We start from the raw sequence: 17,968 nt of genomic DNA on the forward strand, positions 1-17,968 counted from the left end.
GGTGAAGGTGACTTGTTGGGTTCTTCCTTCTCATTCCTCTTTCTTCCCAACCCGGCTGACCATCTAGGTTTCATGGAGGTCTCTGTACTGGTCAATTCCTCCATCCATCTGGAATAGCTTTCTTCTGAATGGGTTTTTGCAGCAGACTTTTCCCTGCATTCGCTTTGTCTTGTTCGCTGCCATGGAGGGACATGGTGTATGGTAGGGCAGTTGCCTCTGCAGGTTTACATTTTGCACATCTTGCTTAATGTAAGGTTCTGCTTCAACTTAGCCTCCCAAGAAAGCAGAACTCTTAAAACAGGCATCAAAAGGAACTTTTATTGAGAGGCAGTGATAGCAAGAAAGTAAAGCAAGATCTGACCTTTCCCTACTTGAAACTTTATACTAAAGCATCACATTCAAACTCCACCCCAACAGCCAAATGTTCGGTTTAATTTTATCAAATCCCCAGGTGTGAAGTTGTTATGGGAACCAAGGTGATAAGCGGAGTTCCCAAGTGCAGTCCTGTAGGTTTCATTTCTTGACATCCTCTTCCCATCGGAGCAAAGTAGAGATAAAGCAGATGACCCATGACACATTCCTTCCTCTGTTCACACCCCGATGCATCAAAGGGGTAAAGAACAAAGTGGAGGAAATACAGATCCCCCCCCAGCTGAATAGCAACCCCGAAAAGAAAACAACTTCCTCTCCCCTCCCGACAGAATGGCAGACCTAAAAGTATCTGAAACAATATAGAAGTCGAGAGTCTGATAGTTAGGTTCGATTTCTTCCAACTTATTTTAGTAGTATTGCATAACACAATTTAACATCGTGTTTTAATGTAATTTTTCATTTTTAATATTCTGTAAATACTAAAAGAAACCAAAATATAAGATAACAATCCAAAACAATATATTTCAGCATTCAGTTATGGATTATATATGATATTGGCAATGTGTGAAAACCTGGCATTGTATAGAATGCCTAGTAAATCTATAAAATGCATGACTTTTTAGGTAAAATATGAAATGTTTGTCTTATTTTAATAGGCTATATACTATCCCTAGGTATTGTATATAATACCTAGGCATTATGCAGAGTGCCAAAAACTATTTAGGCACAGTATGAAAAGCGTGTCATGAAAAGGCCTTTATTAAAAAAGATGTATATACAAATGAAAGGAAAGCTGGTATTATATAATGCATAGGAAATCTATAGAATGTGTGATGTTTTAAGCAAGTATGAAAAGTGTGTTATTCAATTTAGATCCAATTTTACCTTGGACAGCATTGTCAATATTGAAGCAAAGAGTGGACAAAATCTTAATCTCATAATCTTCTACTCTCATCTCCATCATTTTTATTGGCATACCCATAGATGGCATGAACATTTTAGTGACAGTTTCTGCATATATGGGCACCACTGGTTTCCATTAAACAGACACTAGAGATAGCAGAAATGAAAGCCTCTTCAGTAACCATGTCTTCATCACTTTGATTTCTTCCATCATGGACTATAATCTCATCCATGTTTTGTGCAGTGCTCTCTCTATTGCACAGGGTGATCTGTTTCTTGTTGTATTGTTTGAATGTTTTCTATTATTTTTTCCATTTGTTCCTTAGTCTTAACTATCTTGTAAAACATTTTGAGATAAGGAAGACATTGTGAGACTTTAGCTTTGTGGCCAAAGAATGCTCCCTATGGTGGTCTCTTAATCTCAGAATGAAAGGCCCTGTTCTTCGTAAATTGGTGATTTTGTTTATATATCATTTTAAATAAATAAACCTTTATTGTCAAAGTACAACATGCTATGCTGGTCTGACAGCCGTGGACAGGAAAGTATTACAGAGGGTAGTGAGCAAAGCACAAGACATTGTGGGCTGTTCCCTGACACCACTGGACGACATCGCCAGGGCTCATTGCCTTGGAAGAGTGAGGAAGATTCTCAGGGATGACTCACACCCTGGACGGTATCTCTTTACTCTCCTACCATCTGGTAGGAGATATAGGAGTACAGCCAGCCATACCAACAGGCTGAAAAATAGCTTTTATCTGTGGGCTGTTAGGCTTTTAAATGGGATATAATCTCTGTGAACTTATGCAGAATTGACTTGGGAGGCCGGTGTGTGGTGTAGTTGGTTCACATGGTGTGGTAGGATGGAGGGTTTGTTGTCACTGTGTGTTGGGGGGGGAGAGCACGGGGGGAGGCTCAGCTAATCTCAATGTACACATGTTGTACTTTGACAATAAAGGTTTATTTATTTAAAATGATATATAAACAAAATCACAAAATAATTTTGAGCCACATATGAAAAGTACATTCAACTACCTGAATAGGAAAGATATTGCAGTATCTTCAAAACAACTGAACAATATCTATGCAATCTGAATTCCAAATAAACTAGAGGTTATTTGTACATTTGAAGAAAGAAGACAATTCTATATTTATTGTATGTATATTTACTCAGTCTTCAGATGTCCTGTAGTCTTATCTATACATGGTCAGCAACATGGTGAGGTATGTTGAGCTGAGAGAGTGCTTCACTCACTAGACATACAGTGGGCTGCTTGCCCAAGAAGGGACTTGAAATGTTACCTTCCTAGTCCAACTTAAACCAATAAACAACTATACTGCATCATCTTTCGTCGGAATCACAAAAATGCATATTGAAATGAAATATTTGCATAAAAGTGATGAGCATGTGTAGATGAGAATGTGTGTGGCCCACATTTTAATTTAATACATTTTATGGACTAGTGCATCCTGAACACCAAAATACAGGCATCATAGACTTTTATATAAGTCAAGTGCTTTGAAAAAATTAATAAAACCCAATATAGGTAATCCCCAAGTTACGAGTGTTCACTTAACGTTCATTCAAAATTACGTGATAAGCGCCCCCTAGTGCTTACGAGCAAGTCCTGAAGTTACAAATATTGCAGCACCATGTCATTCGCCATTATGAGCGATCGCAGTGGGTCTGCAACATTCACCCTGGTTATTCCCTCTTTCCCCACCCCACCCCCGGGTCTTCCTAGGCACCAGGCCTTCAATACTCACCCTACAAAGATCGAGATCCTTCGCTTTCTTGGCTGCTCTAGGCCTTTGGTGCATTCGCAGACAACGGAGGCCTAAAATAATGCAAGATCACGCAAGATCAGTGGGGTGAGATCTCAAACTACTAATCTTGCATGATTTCATGGTACTTTAGGCCTCTGTTCTCTGCAACAGAGAATGGAACCGAAGCTGGGGGATGCTTCCATGTGCCTCCAGAGGCTGGATTGGGGCTCTGGAGGCCTTTTACAGGCTGCTGCTGCCTGAACTTGAGGCTGGGGAATGCTTCTGCGCCCTCCCTGCAGCCCGATACAGGTTCCAGAGGTATTTTCTAGGTGCTGCTGCCCAGATCTAAGGCTGGGGAATGCTTCCATGGCCCAATCTGGACTCCACAGGAGTTTTTCAGGTCTGATGGGCAACGGGGGTCTGCGGAAGCATTCCCCATTCCTAGATCCGGGTGGCAGCTGTCTGGAAAACGCCTCTGGAGTCTGGATTGGGCTGCGCAGAAGCATTCTCTGGCCTCAAATCTGGGTGGCAGCGGCCAAGAAAAGTCTTCCGGAGCCCTGATCGGGCTGCGGGGGGTGGCCCGCAGAAGCCTCCCCCGGCCTCAGATAGGGGTGGCAGCAAGAACCATGGCAGAGGAGACGGATCTTTTTCAGGTGAGTCCGGTGCGGCAGGAAGGGAGGGGGAAACATGCGGTATCTTAGTGGGTCGGGGAGGCCTTGGGGGCCTGTTCCATCATTAGGCCCTCCATGGCCTTCCCTACCCTGAGATATCTCATATTCGCTTAACGAGCCATGTGTGTTTTAACAAGCAAGGAAGTGATCTTGTTCGAGATACAAGATTCACTCTGAGTTTTCAAGTTACGGGTGGAATGGACAGGCTCCATTACACTCCTAACTCGAGGACTACCTGTAATACTCACATTTTCTAATATTTGCTGCTTAATTAACTATACTCTTAATTAACTCTTCCATCAGTAACTATGCTCACCCATGTGTTTGTGTTTATTCCATGTTTATGTGTGCTTGTGTTTGTTCAGTGTTTTGAAATGGGTTCCACATATCCCCATGAGGTCAAGGCAATAAATATACACAGTCTTCTCTATATATTTATCCCAGTGAGATGAGCTAGAAATCATGAGACTGTGAGTTCTACTTCTGTCTTGACATGATGTCAGCTGGGTAGCCTTGGGTCAGTCACTAAGAGTAAAAAAAATACAAGTGAGATAGCTTGTACCAACAAAAAGTAATTAATTCAAAGAGAACTAATGATCTTTAGGTATAGATAAACTTCAATGTGAATCTTCTCAGTCAAAAATATATTCTCGGTGATTCACCAATGATGGCAAATCTATTGACTCAGTGTATCAAAAATTTAGAAAATGCTTAATTTGATTGGTATATCACACACAGAGAGACACTGAACAAAAGAGAAACAATTCCTTATCTCCTCCCTATCTAGGCCACTCTGAACAATGGCACTCGGGGAGCGCCATTCCCCTAGATGCCTTGAGGAACAGTGCAATTGTCCTGTGGCCCAGCACTTCCCAGGATCCGCTGCATGCCACTCTTCAGGCAATATTCTCTTTGTATTGATAGACCCCTGTGGTTTATTCAAGGTCACACAAAACCTTTTTTCTTGATGCAGCTTTGAGAATGCTCTTCTGAGGCCTCTGCAGTATCTGAAAACATCACAAAGCATGCCCTCTTCTCTCTCAATTTTCACATCATATGTTCTCCCATCACTGGTTTACACAATACACTTTTTGTTACTAACTTGTAAAAATTTAATTTGAATAGCATTATTTTTAAAGTTAGAAAAATGCTTATCATCAGTTTCTTCATGTCAATGGCAGAACTAATTGAAATTATATATTTCTGAACTGCATGTATATCTTCTATGTGAAATATTGTCCTTTCCAAAGTAGCATGCTCTTTCATTTTGAATGCACCAAACTCTTCTTTGAAGTTCCCATCCTGCTTGCTCTGGTGGTGATATTGCACATTACTAAGTTGCATGTTGTCACGGCTTCAGTGCAATTTAGTGTGTGTGATATTTTCACATGAGTGCATGCACATAGGCTATTCATTAAAATTCTTGAAGGTTATGTTTCCTGATATAGGCTAATTCACTTTGGAAATACTTATTATTTTGTTCAGGAAGTTGTTAACTATTGCTCATGAGTAATTTCTTTTTTTAAAAAAAATGTTTTTGGTTAATATGTTCCATTTTCCCATATTAATCACAAATAATTATGTTTAATGATATGAATGGTCTTTTAAGTGTAAATGTTTGATTGGTTAGGTTTTGCTTGAAAAAAATCAACCACAGATACATTCTTCCACAACTTATAGTAAAGTTACTTTTGTAAAACAACTGGATTATTATCCTATAATTATAAACATTGCGTCCAAGTAATAATTTTAGAGTATGTTTAAAATATACAACATTGCTGGCATTCTTTTTGTTGTTGTTAGTTGCAAAGTCATGTCCGACCAATCGCGACCACATGGACAACATTCCTCCAGGCCTTTCTGTCCTCTACCATCTTCTGGAGTCCATTTAAGCTCACACCTACTGCTTTAGTGACTCCATCCAGCCACCTCATTCTCTTTCGTCCCTTTCTTCTCTTGCCCTCAACTTTTCCCAGCATTAGGCCTTCTCCAGTCAGTCCTTACTTCTCATTAGGTGGCCAAAGTATTTGAGTTTCAACTTCAGGATCTGGCCTTCTAAAGAGCAGTAAGGGTTGATCTCCTCTAGGACTGACTGGTTTGATCGCCTTGCAGTCCAAGGGACTCGCAGGAGTCTTCTCCAGCACCAGAGTTCAAAGGCCTCAATTCTTCGGCGCTCAGCCTTTCTTATGGTCCAACTTTCACTGCCATACATGCAACTGGGAAGACCATGGCCTTGACTATACACACTTTTGTTGGCAGGGTGATGTCTCTGCTTTTTAGTGTGTTGTCTAGATTTGCCATGGCTTTCCTCCCTAGAAGCAAGCGTCTTTTAATTTCTTGCTATTTCTCCCAGCAATCTTAATTCCAACTTTTGATTCATCTAGCCCTGCCTTTCTCATGATGTGCTCTGCATATAAGTTAAATAGTCAGGGCGATAGTATACAGTCTTGCCGGGCTCCTTTCCCAGTTTTGAACCAATCAGTGGTTCCGTGTCCAGTTCTCACTGTTGCTTCTTGACCCGCATATAGGTTTTTCAAGAGACAAATGGTCTGGTACTCCCATCTCTTTTAAGAACTTGCCACAATTTCCTCTGCCTCTTTGAAATCCTGCCTGTAGTTATGATATTTCTCGATCCACATACTGCTGGAGTCTAGCTTGTAGAATTTTAAGCATAACTTTACTAGCATGTGAAATGAGTGCAATGGTGCAATAGTTTGAACATTCTTTGGCATTGCCTTTCTTTGGAATTGGAATGTAAATTGACCTTTTCCAATTCTGTGGCCACTGTTGAGTTTTCCAAATTTGCTGGCAAATTGAGTGTAGCACTTTTACTGCATCATCTTTTAAGATTTTGAATAGCTCAGCTAGAATACTGTCACCTCCACTAGCTTTGTTGTTGCACAGATTTCCTAAGGCCCATTTCACTTCACAGTCTAGGATGTCTGGCTCAGGGTCAGTGACCACCCCATCGTGGTTATCTGGGACAGTAAGCTCATTCTTTGTTTTAAAAAAAACAAGTTTTTTTGGTTTTTCAGTTAAAATTATATATTTAGAAAGCATCATGATGACTGGGTAATCAGAGATTCAGTAACAGAGTTTTCAGTACATAATTCAGGTTACATTATCAAAACATCCTTCTCAATTTCCCTTAACATTTCATTCAACCAGTTTAAACTAGAAATAGCATGGTCAGTTGAAAAATTGTTCAATTCAATTTCAATGAGATGTCCTGTTATTAAAGTTTACCTAATTTTAATTTTTATTATATTATTCAAATTAAACCTTCAACATCCTAAATAATATTCACAACCCAAATTTCCCTTATTTCATTACCGCAAAAATTATAGCATCTAACATGTACACAGTGGCTGAGTAGCTATGTTCTATCTAATAAACATTGTCTGTTTCACATCCTAATACATCACACATTACTGACAGGACCATAGCCTATGTTTATCAATCTACAACTATTTATACACAACCAGATTCTGTTTTAAATTTTAGCTAATTCTTAATTCTTAAATAGAATAATCAAACATCTTTTAACATCAAACGTGGGATCTATAAACCATATTTCCATTATGTCAGTTCACAAATTATGTCTAAAATAAGCCTAATAGATACATAAACACATTCTAGTTCTATCTCATAAACATTTTCTATTTTAGATCCTGATAGGTCACTGATTACTAAAAGGATAACCTTTAATGGTTCTCTTAAGAACTCATTTTTTAAATCTAACTCTGGCTTTTTTTTCCCTTTTTTTGCCAATCAGGAATTCAGACCAAGGCCTTTGAATTGCCAGGTAGGTCTCCCTTCGCTCCAATACATATTATTTGAATTGAAGGAGGCCATCTAGCCATCAGTGGTCCACAAAAACCAAACCATTTGTAATCATTATGTTGTTGCCCTGTTAGTTCTAGTCTGTATTTGCTCTAAAAACTTTATCTTCAGTTCGGTCTGGATTCCTCTTCCATCTAGGTTCATCTGCTTTAAATAAGAGAGTCATATCAAATTTTGTAATTAATGCTTGGCTATCCAGGCTTTTAGGAAACTGTCTTTGTTGATCTTCCACGTCCTCTATGTTAGTATCACTATCTTGCACATTAAGTTTTCCCATAGTATGTTGTTGATCCTTGAGGTTATTTGCCATAGTGATAGTTCCTTGTACTTTTAAAGTTGTCAATTCTTTGGATAGTTGTTGCTTATATTCCTCTGTCTCAATAGTAATATCTTCCAATTTTGTTATATTCTGAAGTGTAAATTATTTACTTGCAGTCTGGGTTTCAATTTGTGACTTAAGGTTGGCATGTAAATTATTAAATCTGGAGATAGACATCTCAGTAGATTGTTTCAAGTATAAGGTTATAGTCAAGCAAGGTTTGTGGCTGATCCTTCTCCATTTTGTAATAATTATAAATAGTTCTTGGTGGAGGCTATTTTTCAAACAAAAATCAGTAACCTGAGTCCACCTCCACAAGTCTAAGCCAAATTCATCTCCAGCTGTTTCAGGTTTTTATCTTAATGCCAAGGTCAGTCCAAAATGTAAGCAAGCTTGTTTGCCAATAGTATTCACTAGATATCACCAGAATACTTCAGAACCTTTTCAGACAGTATCTTTTTACGTATGTATGTATGTCCCCTTTTTTAGACTAATAAGTAGAATAGTCCATTTCTGTAAATATAGGAACTTTGGGCCAAAAGTAGAAAGGCAGTAAGTCCAGTAAATCAGTATAATTTAATACAAGGCTTTTTCTTTTCTCTCCCAATGTAGACAAAGGCCGCTCTTAAGAAGGGTGGGGAGGAAAAAATCCCTTCCCTCTCTCCTCGCAAGGGGAAGCAAATTCAAGAAGCTTTGGCAGGGAAAGTAGACAATTAGGAAAACAAGAAGGCAATTCTCACCCAGTTTTCAAGTGCTTTGTTGTGCTTTTGGCTTCAGCAGGAAACGGCTAAATGATAGGCCATGGGAGTGGCTGATACTTTCTTCTTCAGTTCGGAGAGTAGCTCCAAGCCGATGGGAGGGCCGCCGCCCTTCTACTGCCGACTGGAGAGACCTCTCCCCCGCTCATCGCCCCTACAGGGTAACTTTCAACCCCTTTACAGGGGCCCCCCCGATGAAGAAATCCAAGCGACATGAGGAGCAATTCCCTCGTGTGTCTGGGAGCACCGATATTCCAGAACTGGAAGCCTCATTAAGCTCATTCTTGTATAGTTGTAGTTTTGCCACCTCTTTTTAATCTCTTCTGCCTCTGTTAGGTCCCTGCCCTTCTGGTCCTTTATCATGCCCATCTTTGCATGAAACGTTCCCTTCATATCTCCAATTTTCTTGAAGAGATCTCTGGTCCTCCCTATTCTATTGTTTTCTTCTATTTCTTTGCATTGTTCATTTAAGAAGGCATTCTTATCTCTTCTAGCTATTCTCTGGAATTCTACATTCAATTAGGTGTATCTTTCTTTTTCCCCCTTGCCTTTCGCTTCCCTCCTTTCCTCAGCTATTTGCAAAGCTTCCTCAGACAGCCATTTTGCTTTCTTGTATTTCTCTTTCTTTGGGATGGTTTTAGTTGCTACCTCTTGTACAATATTGCGTACCTCCGTCCATAATTCTCCAGGCATTCTGTCTATCATATCTAATTCCTTAAGTCTATTTGTCGCCTCTGCTGTGTATTCATCAGGGATATGATTTAGTTCATATCTGAGTGGCCTAATGCTTTTGCCTACTTTCTTCAATTTAAGCCTAAATTTTGCAACGAGAAACCAGCACTACTAAGTACAGAATTATTGTATTCCACCTCTGCAAATGGTAGAAGCTCATGATCTGAGCCACAGTCAGCTGACTCAGGAATTCTGGGAGTTGAAGTCTGTGAGTCATAAAAGAGCCGAGGTTGCCTACCCCTGATCTAGGCAAACAGAAGTCACACAATGGCCAGAGAATATTTCCTCTGCATACCAAAGCTAAGAGAGATAAGCAAAGCACAAGCAAGCAGCAGTTACAGAGCTTCATGAAAACTTTCCACAATCTCCTCCTGAATGATTCTTTCCTCCCCCCACAAGTACCCATCTCTCCCCCTTCCCTCCCTTTGCATGGCAGCAAGCAGCATGCTGGCTGACATTTGTCCCCCTTAACAGGGCTATTGCCACATAACCCAAAAAGAAAGGACATGCAGGTAAACATAGGTAAACAAGGCAATACATGGCCAAAGAAAAGGTAGGTCCACACTCAGGGTTTTTTAGGGTAATTTTCTGTGTAATGTTTGGAGTAGTTTAGGAGCATGGACATGTTCAGGATTTGCCCACTCAGATTGCAAAGGGGGAAAGTGTTTCCATGCAACTAGGTACTGCATCTTCCCTCCATGTTTCCTTGAATCTAATATTTCTTTAACTTCAAAAAGCTGCTCTCCATCAATGAAAATGGGTACAGGTAGGGTGACAGGTGCAGGACCAAGAGGTGACACAGTTTCGGGTTTCAATAAGCTACAATGAAATACCGGGTGAATACATTTAAGATTCTTAAAAAGGTAAAGGTTCCCCCGCACATGCATGCTAGTCGTTTCCGACTCTAGGGGCCGGTGCTCATCTCCGTTTCAAAGCCGAAGAGCCAGCGCTTGTCCGAGGACATCTCTGTGGTCATGTGGCTGGCATGACTAGACGCCAAAGGCGCACGGAACGCTGTTACCTTCCCACCGTAGTGGTCCCTATTTTTCTACTTGCATTTTTACGTGCTTTCGAACTGCTAGGTTGGCAGAAGCTGGGACGAGTAACAGGCGCTCACTCTGCTACGCGGCACTCGGGATTCGACCCGCCAAACTGCCGACCTTCTGATCGACAAGCTCAGCGTCATTGTTAATTAACTTTAACAATGGGGAATGGACCAACATATTTAGGATCCAGTTACTTTGACTGTTGGGTGGATTGTAAGTATTTTGTGGAGAGGTAAACTCTGTCCCCCACTTTAAAATATTTTGGCTTCATGCATTTTTTATTGGCTTGTTTCTTATGAGCTTGATGTGCTTCCTCTAGTGCTTTACGGGCTTCTGGCCAAGTGTTCTCTACTTGAGCTATCCACTCAGCTAAGGAGGGTATTTGAGGTTTTTCTTGAGTCAGCTCTGGCATAGCCACAAAGTCCTGACAGAGAGTGAACCCAGTACTTCTAAGTACAGAATTACTGTATGCCACCTCTGCAAATGGTAGAAGCTCAGCCCAATTGTCCTGCTCGTAATTAATGTAGCAACCGAGGTACTGTTCCAGAACTGAGTTGGCTCTCTCACATGCCCCATTAGTTTGAGGATGGTAGGGGGAGCTTAATCCTAATTCCCACCAAAACTGGAAAGTGAATTGTACCCCTCTATCTGAAATGATGTGGTCTGGGACCCCATGTAGTCTATACACATGTTGGATAATCTACTAAATACTTTAGTAGATGGAATTTTAAGACAAGGGACAAAACGTACTTGTTTTGAGAAAAGATCAGTAACAATCCAAATAACGGTATTCCCCCCCCCCCGCTCTCAGGTAATTCCACTATAAAATCCACCAGTATCTCTTTCCATTGAGCCCTGGGACTAGCCATACTCTGCAGAAGTCTAGTGGGCTTCCCCAGTATCGTTTCACCACTGCACAGATGGGACAGCTAGTAACAATGTCTTTCTTCAAAGATGGCCACCAAAATTGGCGCTTAACCGAGTACAGTGTTTTGACAAACTGACATAGCCATAGTGTCCAGCAGATTTTGAATTATGGGCAGACTGTAGGATGGTATTCCTCAAGCTAGAAGGCACATACAGTTTGGCCCCAACCCATGTTAGACTGTCATGAATAATGCAATCATTTGTATGGGATAGAAACCACTTATTGGTTTTAAATGCTTCCTTTAGCTCTTCACACCGTTTACTTGGAAGTTCAGGCTCTGGTTTTCCTTAGGACCTGGTAGTCACCGGAACAGCTAGCTGCTTAAAAGGAATGACAGGTCAGATTACCTTAGGTCTAATACTGTTATATTGATAGAGCATCAGCCATGATTTTTTTTCCCCCGGGATATATCAAAGAGAAATTAAATCAGTTAAAGTATTGTGCCCAACAAACTTGTTTGGGCAATAGCTTTCTCAGGATTTTCAAGGCCTCATGTTTTTTATGATCAGTCCACACCTCAAAAGGTTGTTTGGCTCCCTCTAGTTACTGCCTTCAAGTTAGTAGTGCCCATCACACTGCAAACACTTCTTTCTCCCAGAGTGACCACCAGACTCAGTTTTTTGCAGATGTAAGTGCAAGGCTGAAGGACCCTCTGCACATTCTCCTGCAACGACATCACTCCTACAGCCATACCACTGGTGTCTGCTTGGATGACAAATGGGGAATTAATGTCAGGGTGTTTGAGTACGGGGCTCAGCAGCAAACAACTGCTTGAGCTTTTTGAATACTGCTTGGCATTCCATTGACCAAGGGGTTGGCTGGGTTTGGGCTTATTTTTTTTTAATTCCATTTATATCCCACCATTCTCCGAAGACTCAGGGCGGCTTAGAATCTAAGCACAAATCAATGTGCTTGGCAATAGCCTTCATTCTATGTATATGCCTGCTTATTAGGGCTTTCGCCCCCCCCAAGCGGCATTATTACAAAGTCAGCTTATTGCCCCCAACAATCTGGGTCCTCATTTTACCTACCTCGGAAGGATGGAAGGCTGAGTCAATCTTGAGCCTGGTGGGATGCGAATCTGCACTAATTGCAGGCAGCAGGCAGTTTGACCCTTAGTCTTCAAAAAATTAGTAATGGGCAATGCAATCTTAGCAAAGGAGGGAATAAACTGCCAATAGAAGTTGGCAAAACCCAGGAAACTCTGTAATTGCTTCCTAGTGCTGGGGATACCTATTTTAACATAGTTTGCACCTTTTCAGGATCCATCTCTATCCCTTCATGGGAATTGCAATACCCCAAATAGTCAATTTTGTCTTGGTGGAATTCACACTTGGGCAGTTTAGCATATAGCTTAGCTGCTCTGAGTTTTTTCAGGACTGGATGCATTAGTTTTGCGTTTTCCTCCATAGTTTATGTGTATATCAAAATGTCATCTAAGTAGACCAAAATCCCTTTGTACAGATGTTCATGTAGCACTTCATTGATCAACTGCATGAAAACAGCAGGAGCCCTCTGTAACCCAAAGAGGAGCACTCAGAACTGGAAACAAACCAAAGGGCAGTTAAAGGCAGTTTTCCATTCATCACCCTTCTTGATGTGGATGTTGTAATATGCTTCTCTCAGATCTAGTTTAGAAAAAATCCTTCCTTTAGCCAAGTGCGCTAGCATGTCTTTCATCAGAGGCAGAGGATAAACATGGTCCACACTCACAGAGGATAAACATTGTCCACACAGAAGCAAACAGTCCTGTCCTTCTCCAGGAACAACACTGGGGCTGCCACTCATGGTCTAGCTGGTTGGATAAATCCGTGTTTCAAATTCTTGTCAATAAAGGCGCGAAGCATGTCTAGCTCACACGGGGCCATTGAGTAGATCTTAGGCTTGGGGAGCTTTGCTTCAGGGAAGATTTCTATGCTGCAGTCCATGGGGCAATGTGATGGCCCCATTCACTAAATGCCTCCCTTAAGTCCCAGTATTCCTTTAGAATCTTTTCCTCCCCTTTTGGGCACTCCTGCACAACAGTATCCAATTTCCTCTTTACCATGGCATTTTGTTTCTTAGGGGTTGGAGTTGCTTTCCTTTTTTCCCTGAGTTTGGGTCTGATTTTTAGGAGCCCCCTCCTCCAATTCACATGAGGGTTCCACTTATGAAGCCATGTAAGTAAGCATTCTGGACACCATTATAAAACAAAGTCTCTGTGTGGCTCCCTATTCCCATTTCCACCAGCTTAGTCACAAAATGGGCTGGGCCTTCCCCTGCCACTGATCCATGCAGTTGGCAAAAAGCTATGGGGATCTTAAGTCTTCTTAGTCCCAATTTTTTCACCACCTCTGGACTGATTACACACCTGGTACACCCTGAGTCCAATATGGCCTTAGGTGCCTCATGAGGGCACCACTAGCTCACTGGGATGATCACAAGGATTACTTGTTGACTTACCAGGGGGTTGTCATCAGAGTTGGTGTCACTCTCCTCTGGAGAGGTTGAAGTTCCCAGACTCCCCCCATGGCCAGGAGGGGCAAATTCAATGACCTCTACTCCCTCTAATGCTGTTTTGTGGAATTGTGGCGGCTTCTCAGCCTTCCTTCCACTGGTGGTTACAGGCTTCAGGCTTGGTTTTGTGGAGTGGCATTTTGCGGCCTCCTTCCCAGACTTGAAACTTGCTGTGCACCACAACCTAAGTCCTGGACCCCCTTTTGAAACCTTTAGGACTTCTTTACAAGTATGGGTGGGGGTGAAGATTTGCTCCAACCATGGCTACCTCTGGTGAAATCAATCTCCACTTAACCTGCCAACACATACCGGTGCTGTAAGGGGGGCTGTGAGATGCAGGTGTGGTAGACTTCATTGTTGAGGCCATCGGGATCAGGATCTCTTAAGGCCATGTGGCTAGCCAGCCCATCAACCCTCAGAACTCTTGGATGTACGTGGCCACTGACCTCCACTCTTGAGTGATGGTCTTCATACAGGCCCTTGTGTTCTGCCAGTGGGTCTTGAACTGTTGGTGGTTGCCCTAAAATGGCTGTAGTCCCACAACTGGGGAGCATTGTCATTGTGGAGGGAAACCATTCGGCAGCTGTACCCTCCAGCACCATGATCACATATCTTACTCGGGCTGTCTCCATCCCCACTTCAGTCCCATACTCCTGAATGTAGTTCCAAATTTGTGCCAGGAAGAATCCCAATTGCTCAGAGTCTCCCTCATATATCACCCCCAAGGCTGGAGCCTTTGAAACCAAGTGTCTCTGAAGAGCAACCCCTGCAGGTGGAGGGACTTGTGCTGCAGCTACTGCTGCTGGTGGCACCGCTTGCATTTGTCCAGGTGGGATAGGCACAGCTCCCACTGTTGTAGCTCAGTCTACGGCTTGGTTCAGGGTGACCCAAGAAACCAGGCTAGTCATTTGTGTGAGGGTTTCCTGGGTTCTTTGACTCTCCATCACCTCTTGTATCAGGAATAGGGCTTGGTTTAACATGGCCTCCTCCAGGGTATCCTCAAGGGGGGGTGTCTTCCATCTTCCCCATGCCCAGCGACCATCTGACATGTTTCTTGTTGTGGTTCAGCTCCCCCTGCCATTCCGCCTGAACTCCAGCATGGTGCGGTCAAGGTGGGGAGCCTGCCGCAACTCCAGGGTCCTCCAGCTCGCTCCCAGGGTTTGACATTTAATGCTCAGTCCCCACGGTAGATTGATGTCTCCAGGTTGACCATTAAAGCAGATCTTGCCTAATGTCAGGGTTGCCTTCGTTCAATCCCTAGGAAAGAAAACTCCTTTGCTCCATAGCATTAGAGAAAAGGTACTTTTACTAGGAAAGAACTGAATACAGCAAATGTGAGGCAAGATCTTTCCACAAATTAGAGTGGTCACGGTGCTTCTCATTATTTTTTTAAAAATATTTACAACAAACATACAAGTTAAACATTGTTACAATGATAGAAAATGGAGCACTATATAAATAAATTTCTTATTTATTGTAATACTGATTACCAAAGTATTTGCTATAGTTGAAAACTTTTAAAAGTTTAAATTTGTAATTAAAATTTATTGGAAAGATTATATTCCAAAAAGGGGAAACACCAGGTAATTATCACAGTACTAAAAAAAGGATGTGCTGTTCCATTTCTGATTTTTAAATTGTTTAATTTTTATTTTTCACAATATTTATGCCAAGTTGCAAACATGTCTTGGTTATTTTTGGATAAGGAGTTTAAGTATTATTTTATTCATTATTTCTATGTAAAAGTTTCTACTATTAAGGAACTAAAAGACTGATTAAATTTTGGATTTATTTTTACCTTTTTTTAATACAATGTATTGCTTTACAATTAAGAACACCAAAAAAAGAAAAAGAAAAAAGAGCAAAACACAAAAGAAGTAGTAATGTTGATATTATCAAAAAGAAAAAAAACATAAACAGTTTTTAACAAAAAAAGAACATTTTATGTGTTCTTTTTTTTCTTTGACAATGGATTTATTTTTATTCTTAAGCAAATTTATAGCAAATAGCTTTTAATTGGAAGGAACTGATAAGTACGTATTTATCATCATTATCTAAACAAACATTAATCTTGCAGTCTGATGCAGCATTTTTACTGGCTTTTATATTCTTCCAGAGGAGTATTTGATGCATCTCTCAAAATGGCTGGATTCTATGGTCTATATACCTGGCTGACTCATACCATCTTTGGAATAAACATTGTCTTCATACCCTCAGGTGAGAACAAAAAAAAAGTTGAATGTTTGTGTTTATGTTAATATCTAATGATCATGCTCCATTTTGGCAAGTGTTAACATTTTATCAGAACTTTAGTGTAATATTAAGTACTGAATCCTACACCATACAAAATATATAAATCCTTACATTAAGCCGATTAACAGAATAACAGAATTGGAATGGACTTGGAGCTCAAGCAGGAAACTCTATATTGATTGGATGAAATCTGAATCCAGCCAAGGATAGGTAACATTCACCTTTCATGTGCTTAACTTATCAGATCCCATGACATCTAAAGCAGTAAAAGTACAAGTGAAAAATAATAGAGTAGCAGCATCATTTAGTTCTAGCAGGTATTTGAATAGCCACATCATACTTAAAAGCCTCTTCTCATCTAGTTCTATGAAATAGTCTATTAGGCTCAGCTACTTGGAGTTTAAGATGATACTAAAGCACTTCTTTTCCTGGGTACATATAAAACTGACTTAAAATAAATTAGTAAAGGTAAAGGTTCTTCCGCACATGCATGCTAGTCGTTTCCGACTCTAGGGGCCAGTGCTCATCTCCGTTTCAAAGCCGAAGAGCCAGCGTTTGTCCGAGGACGTCTCTGTGGTCATGTGGCCGGCATGACTAGACGCCAAAGGCGCACAGAACGCTGTTACCTTCCCACTGTAGTGGTTCCTATTTTTCTACTTGCATTTTTACGTGCTTTCGAACTACTAGGTTGGCAGAAGCTGGGACGAGTAACAGGTGCTCACTCTGTTACGCGGCACTCGGGATTCGACCCGCCAAACTGCCGACCATCTGATCGACAAGCTCAGCGTCCTAACCCACTGAGCCACCGCGTCCCTTAAAATAAATTACATTTGCCATTTTAAACATAGGCATAGTGTTTTTATTCATTAGCAACAAACGTCTCCTTATATTAAGAGTAGTGTATCATTGTTTCAATTGTTATTTTGTTCTGTGTTTTACTTAAAAGGGGAAAACTTTATTAAAAAATTGCTACTACAATTTCTTGGAACAGGGATCAACTGGGACAGCCTGGGGATCACTCAGGACAAATTTGTTCCCATACTTTTGTTCAGTTACTGATATCAATTAGAGCAAAGGCAGATCTTAAATGGAGAAGATCCTCCTCTTTCAGGCAGGGAGCATCCCTGCCAAGTGTCAAGCAGACAACACCAGTTCCAAGAGAAGACCACAGCAAAGGGTCAGCACTGAGCTCATCACCTGCAGCACCAGTCTTAGGTCCTTGCAAGCTTCCTCACTAGGAGAGAGTCAAAAAATTGTGCTTATGGCAAAAACTTTTTTCCCCCCAGGAAATGTTCTACACACCTAAATTTATTGAAATCTAATTCACCATGTTGATTTGACCCACTCTCTTTGTTTTTCTTAATTGTAATTTTAAATGTAAAGGATTGCAATAGCAATCCTAATTTTGTAGAATTTCTTAGCAATTTCTTCCCTTTTCTGATTAATGTCTCCTTTTTTGTTTTATTATAGTTTAACATCTATCAATGTAATTAAATTTCTTATCTCCTTGATATGTGTGTCAAAAAGAATGTGATAACTCAGTGGTAAAAGGTTGTCATAAAATAATTCTTACTAGTAAAAATGAAGCTCAACTAACAAAATCTAGACTCAATGCAATATAGAATTTCAGAATAACAGTTGGAAGGACCTTAGAGGTCTTCTAATCCAACTCCCTGCTTAAACAGGAGACCCTAAAATATTACAGACAAAAGGCTGTCCAATCTCTTCTTAAAAACCTCCAGTGTGGTTTTTTTAAAAAGAAAATAAAAGAAAAAATAAATAAAGGAATTAAATTTGCTGCCTTCTTTATTGCCGAAAAGGTATAGAAATCCTCAAACAATACATGAAATGTGGACCAGACATTTCACAAGGCTTTAAAAAG

The 17,968-nt window shown here is 40.8% G+C and overlaps 1 protein-coding gene across 2 annotated transcripts in view; it reads left to right on the forward strand.

The window, feature by feature from the left end:
* Positions 1 to 17,968, forward strand: part of TMEM245 (transmembrane protein 245) — a 139,209-nt gene that overhangs the window by 107,458 nt on the left and 13,783 nt on the right. For both annotated transcript variants that reach the window (XM_081343489.1, XM_081343488.1), the window contains exon 14: positions 15,950 to 16,050. In XM_081343489.1, the coding sequence (XP_081199615.1) occupies positions 15,950 to 16,050 (101 nt within the window). The remainder of the gene's footprint in view (positions 1 to 15,949; positions 16,051 to 17,968) is intronic.

The sequence above is a fragment of the Vipera berus genome (genome assembly GCF_964194415.1).
Source record: "Vipera berus genome assembly, chromosome: Z".
Classification (NCBI taxonomy): domain Eukaryota; kingdom Metazoa; phylum Chordata; class Lepidosauria; order Squamata; family Viperidae; genus Vipera; species Vipera berus.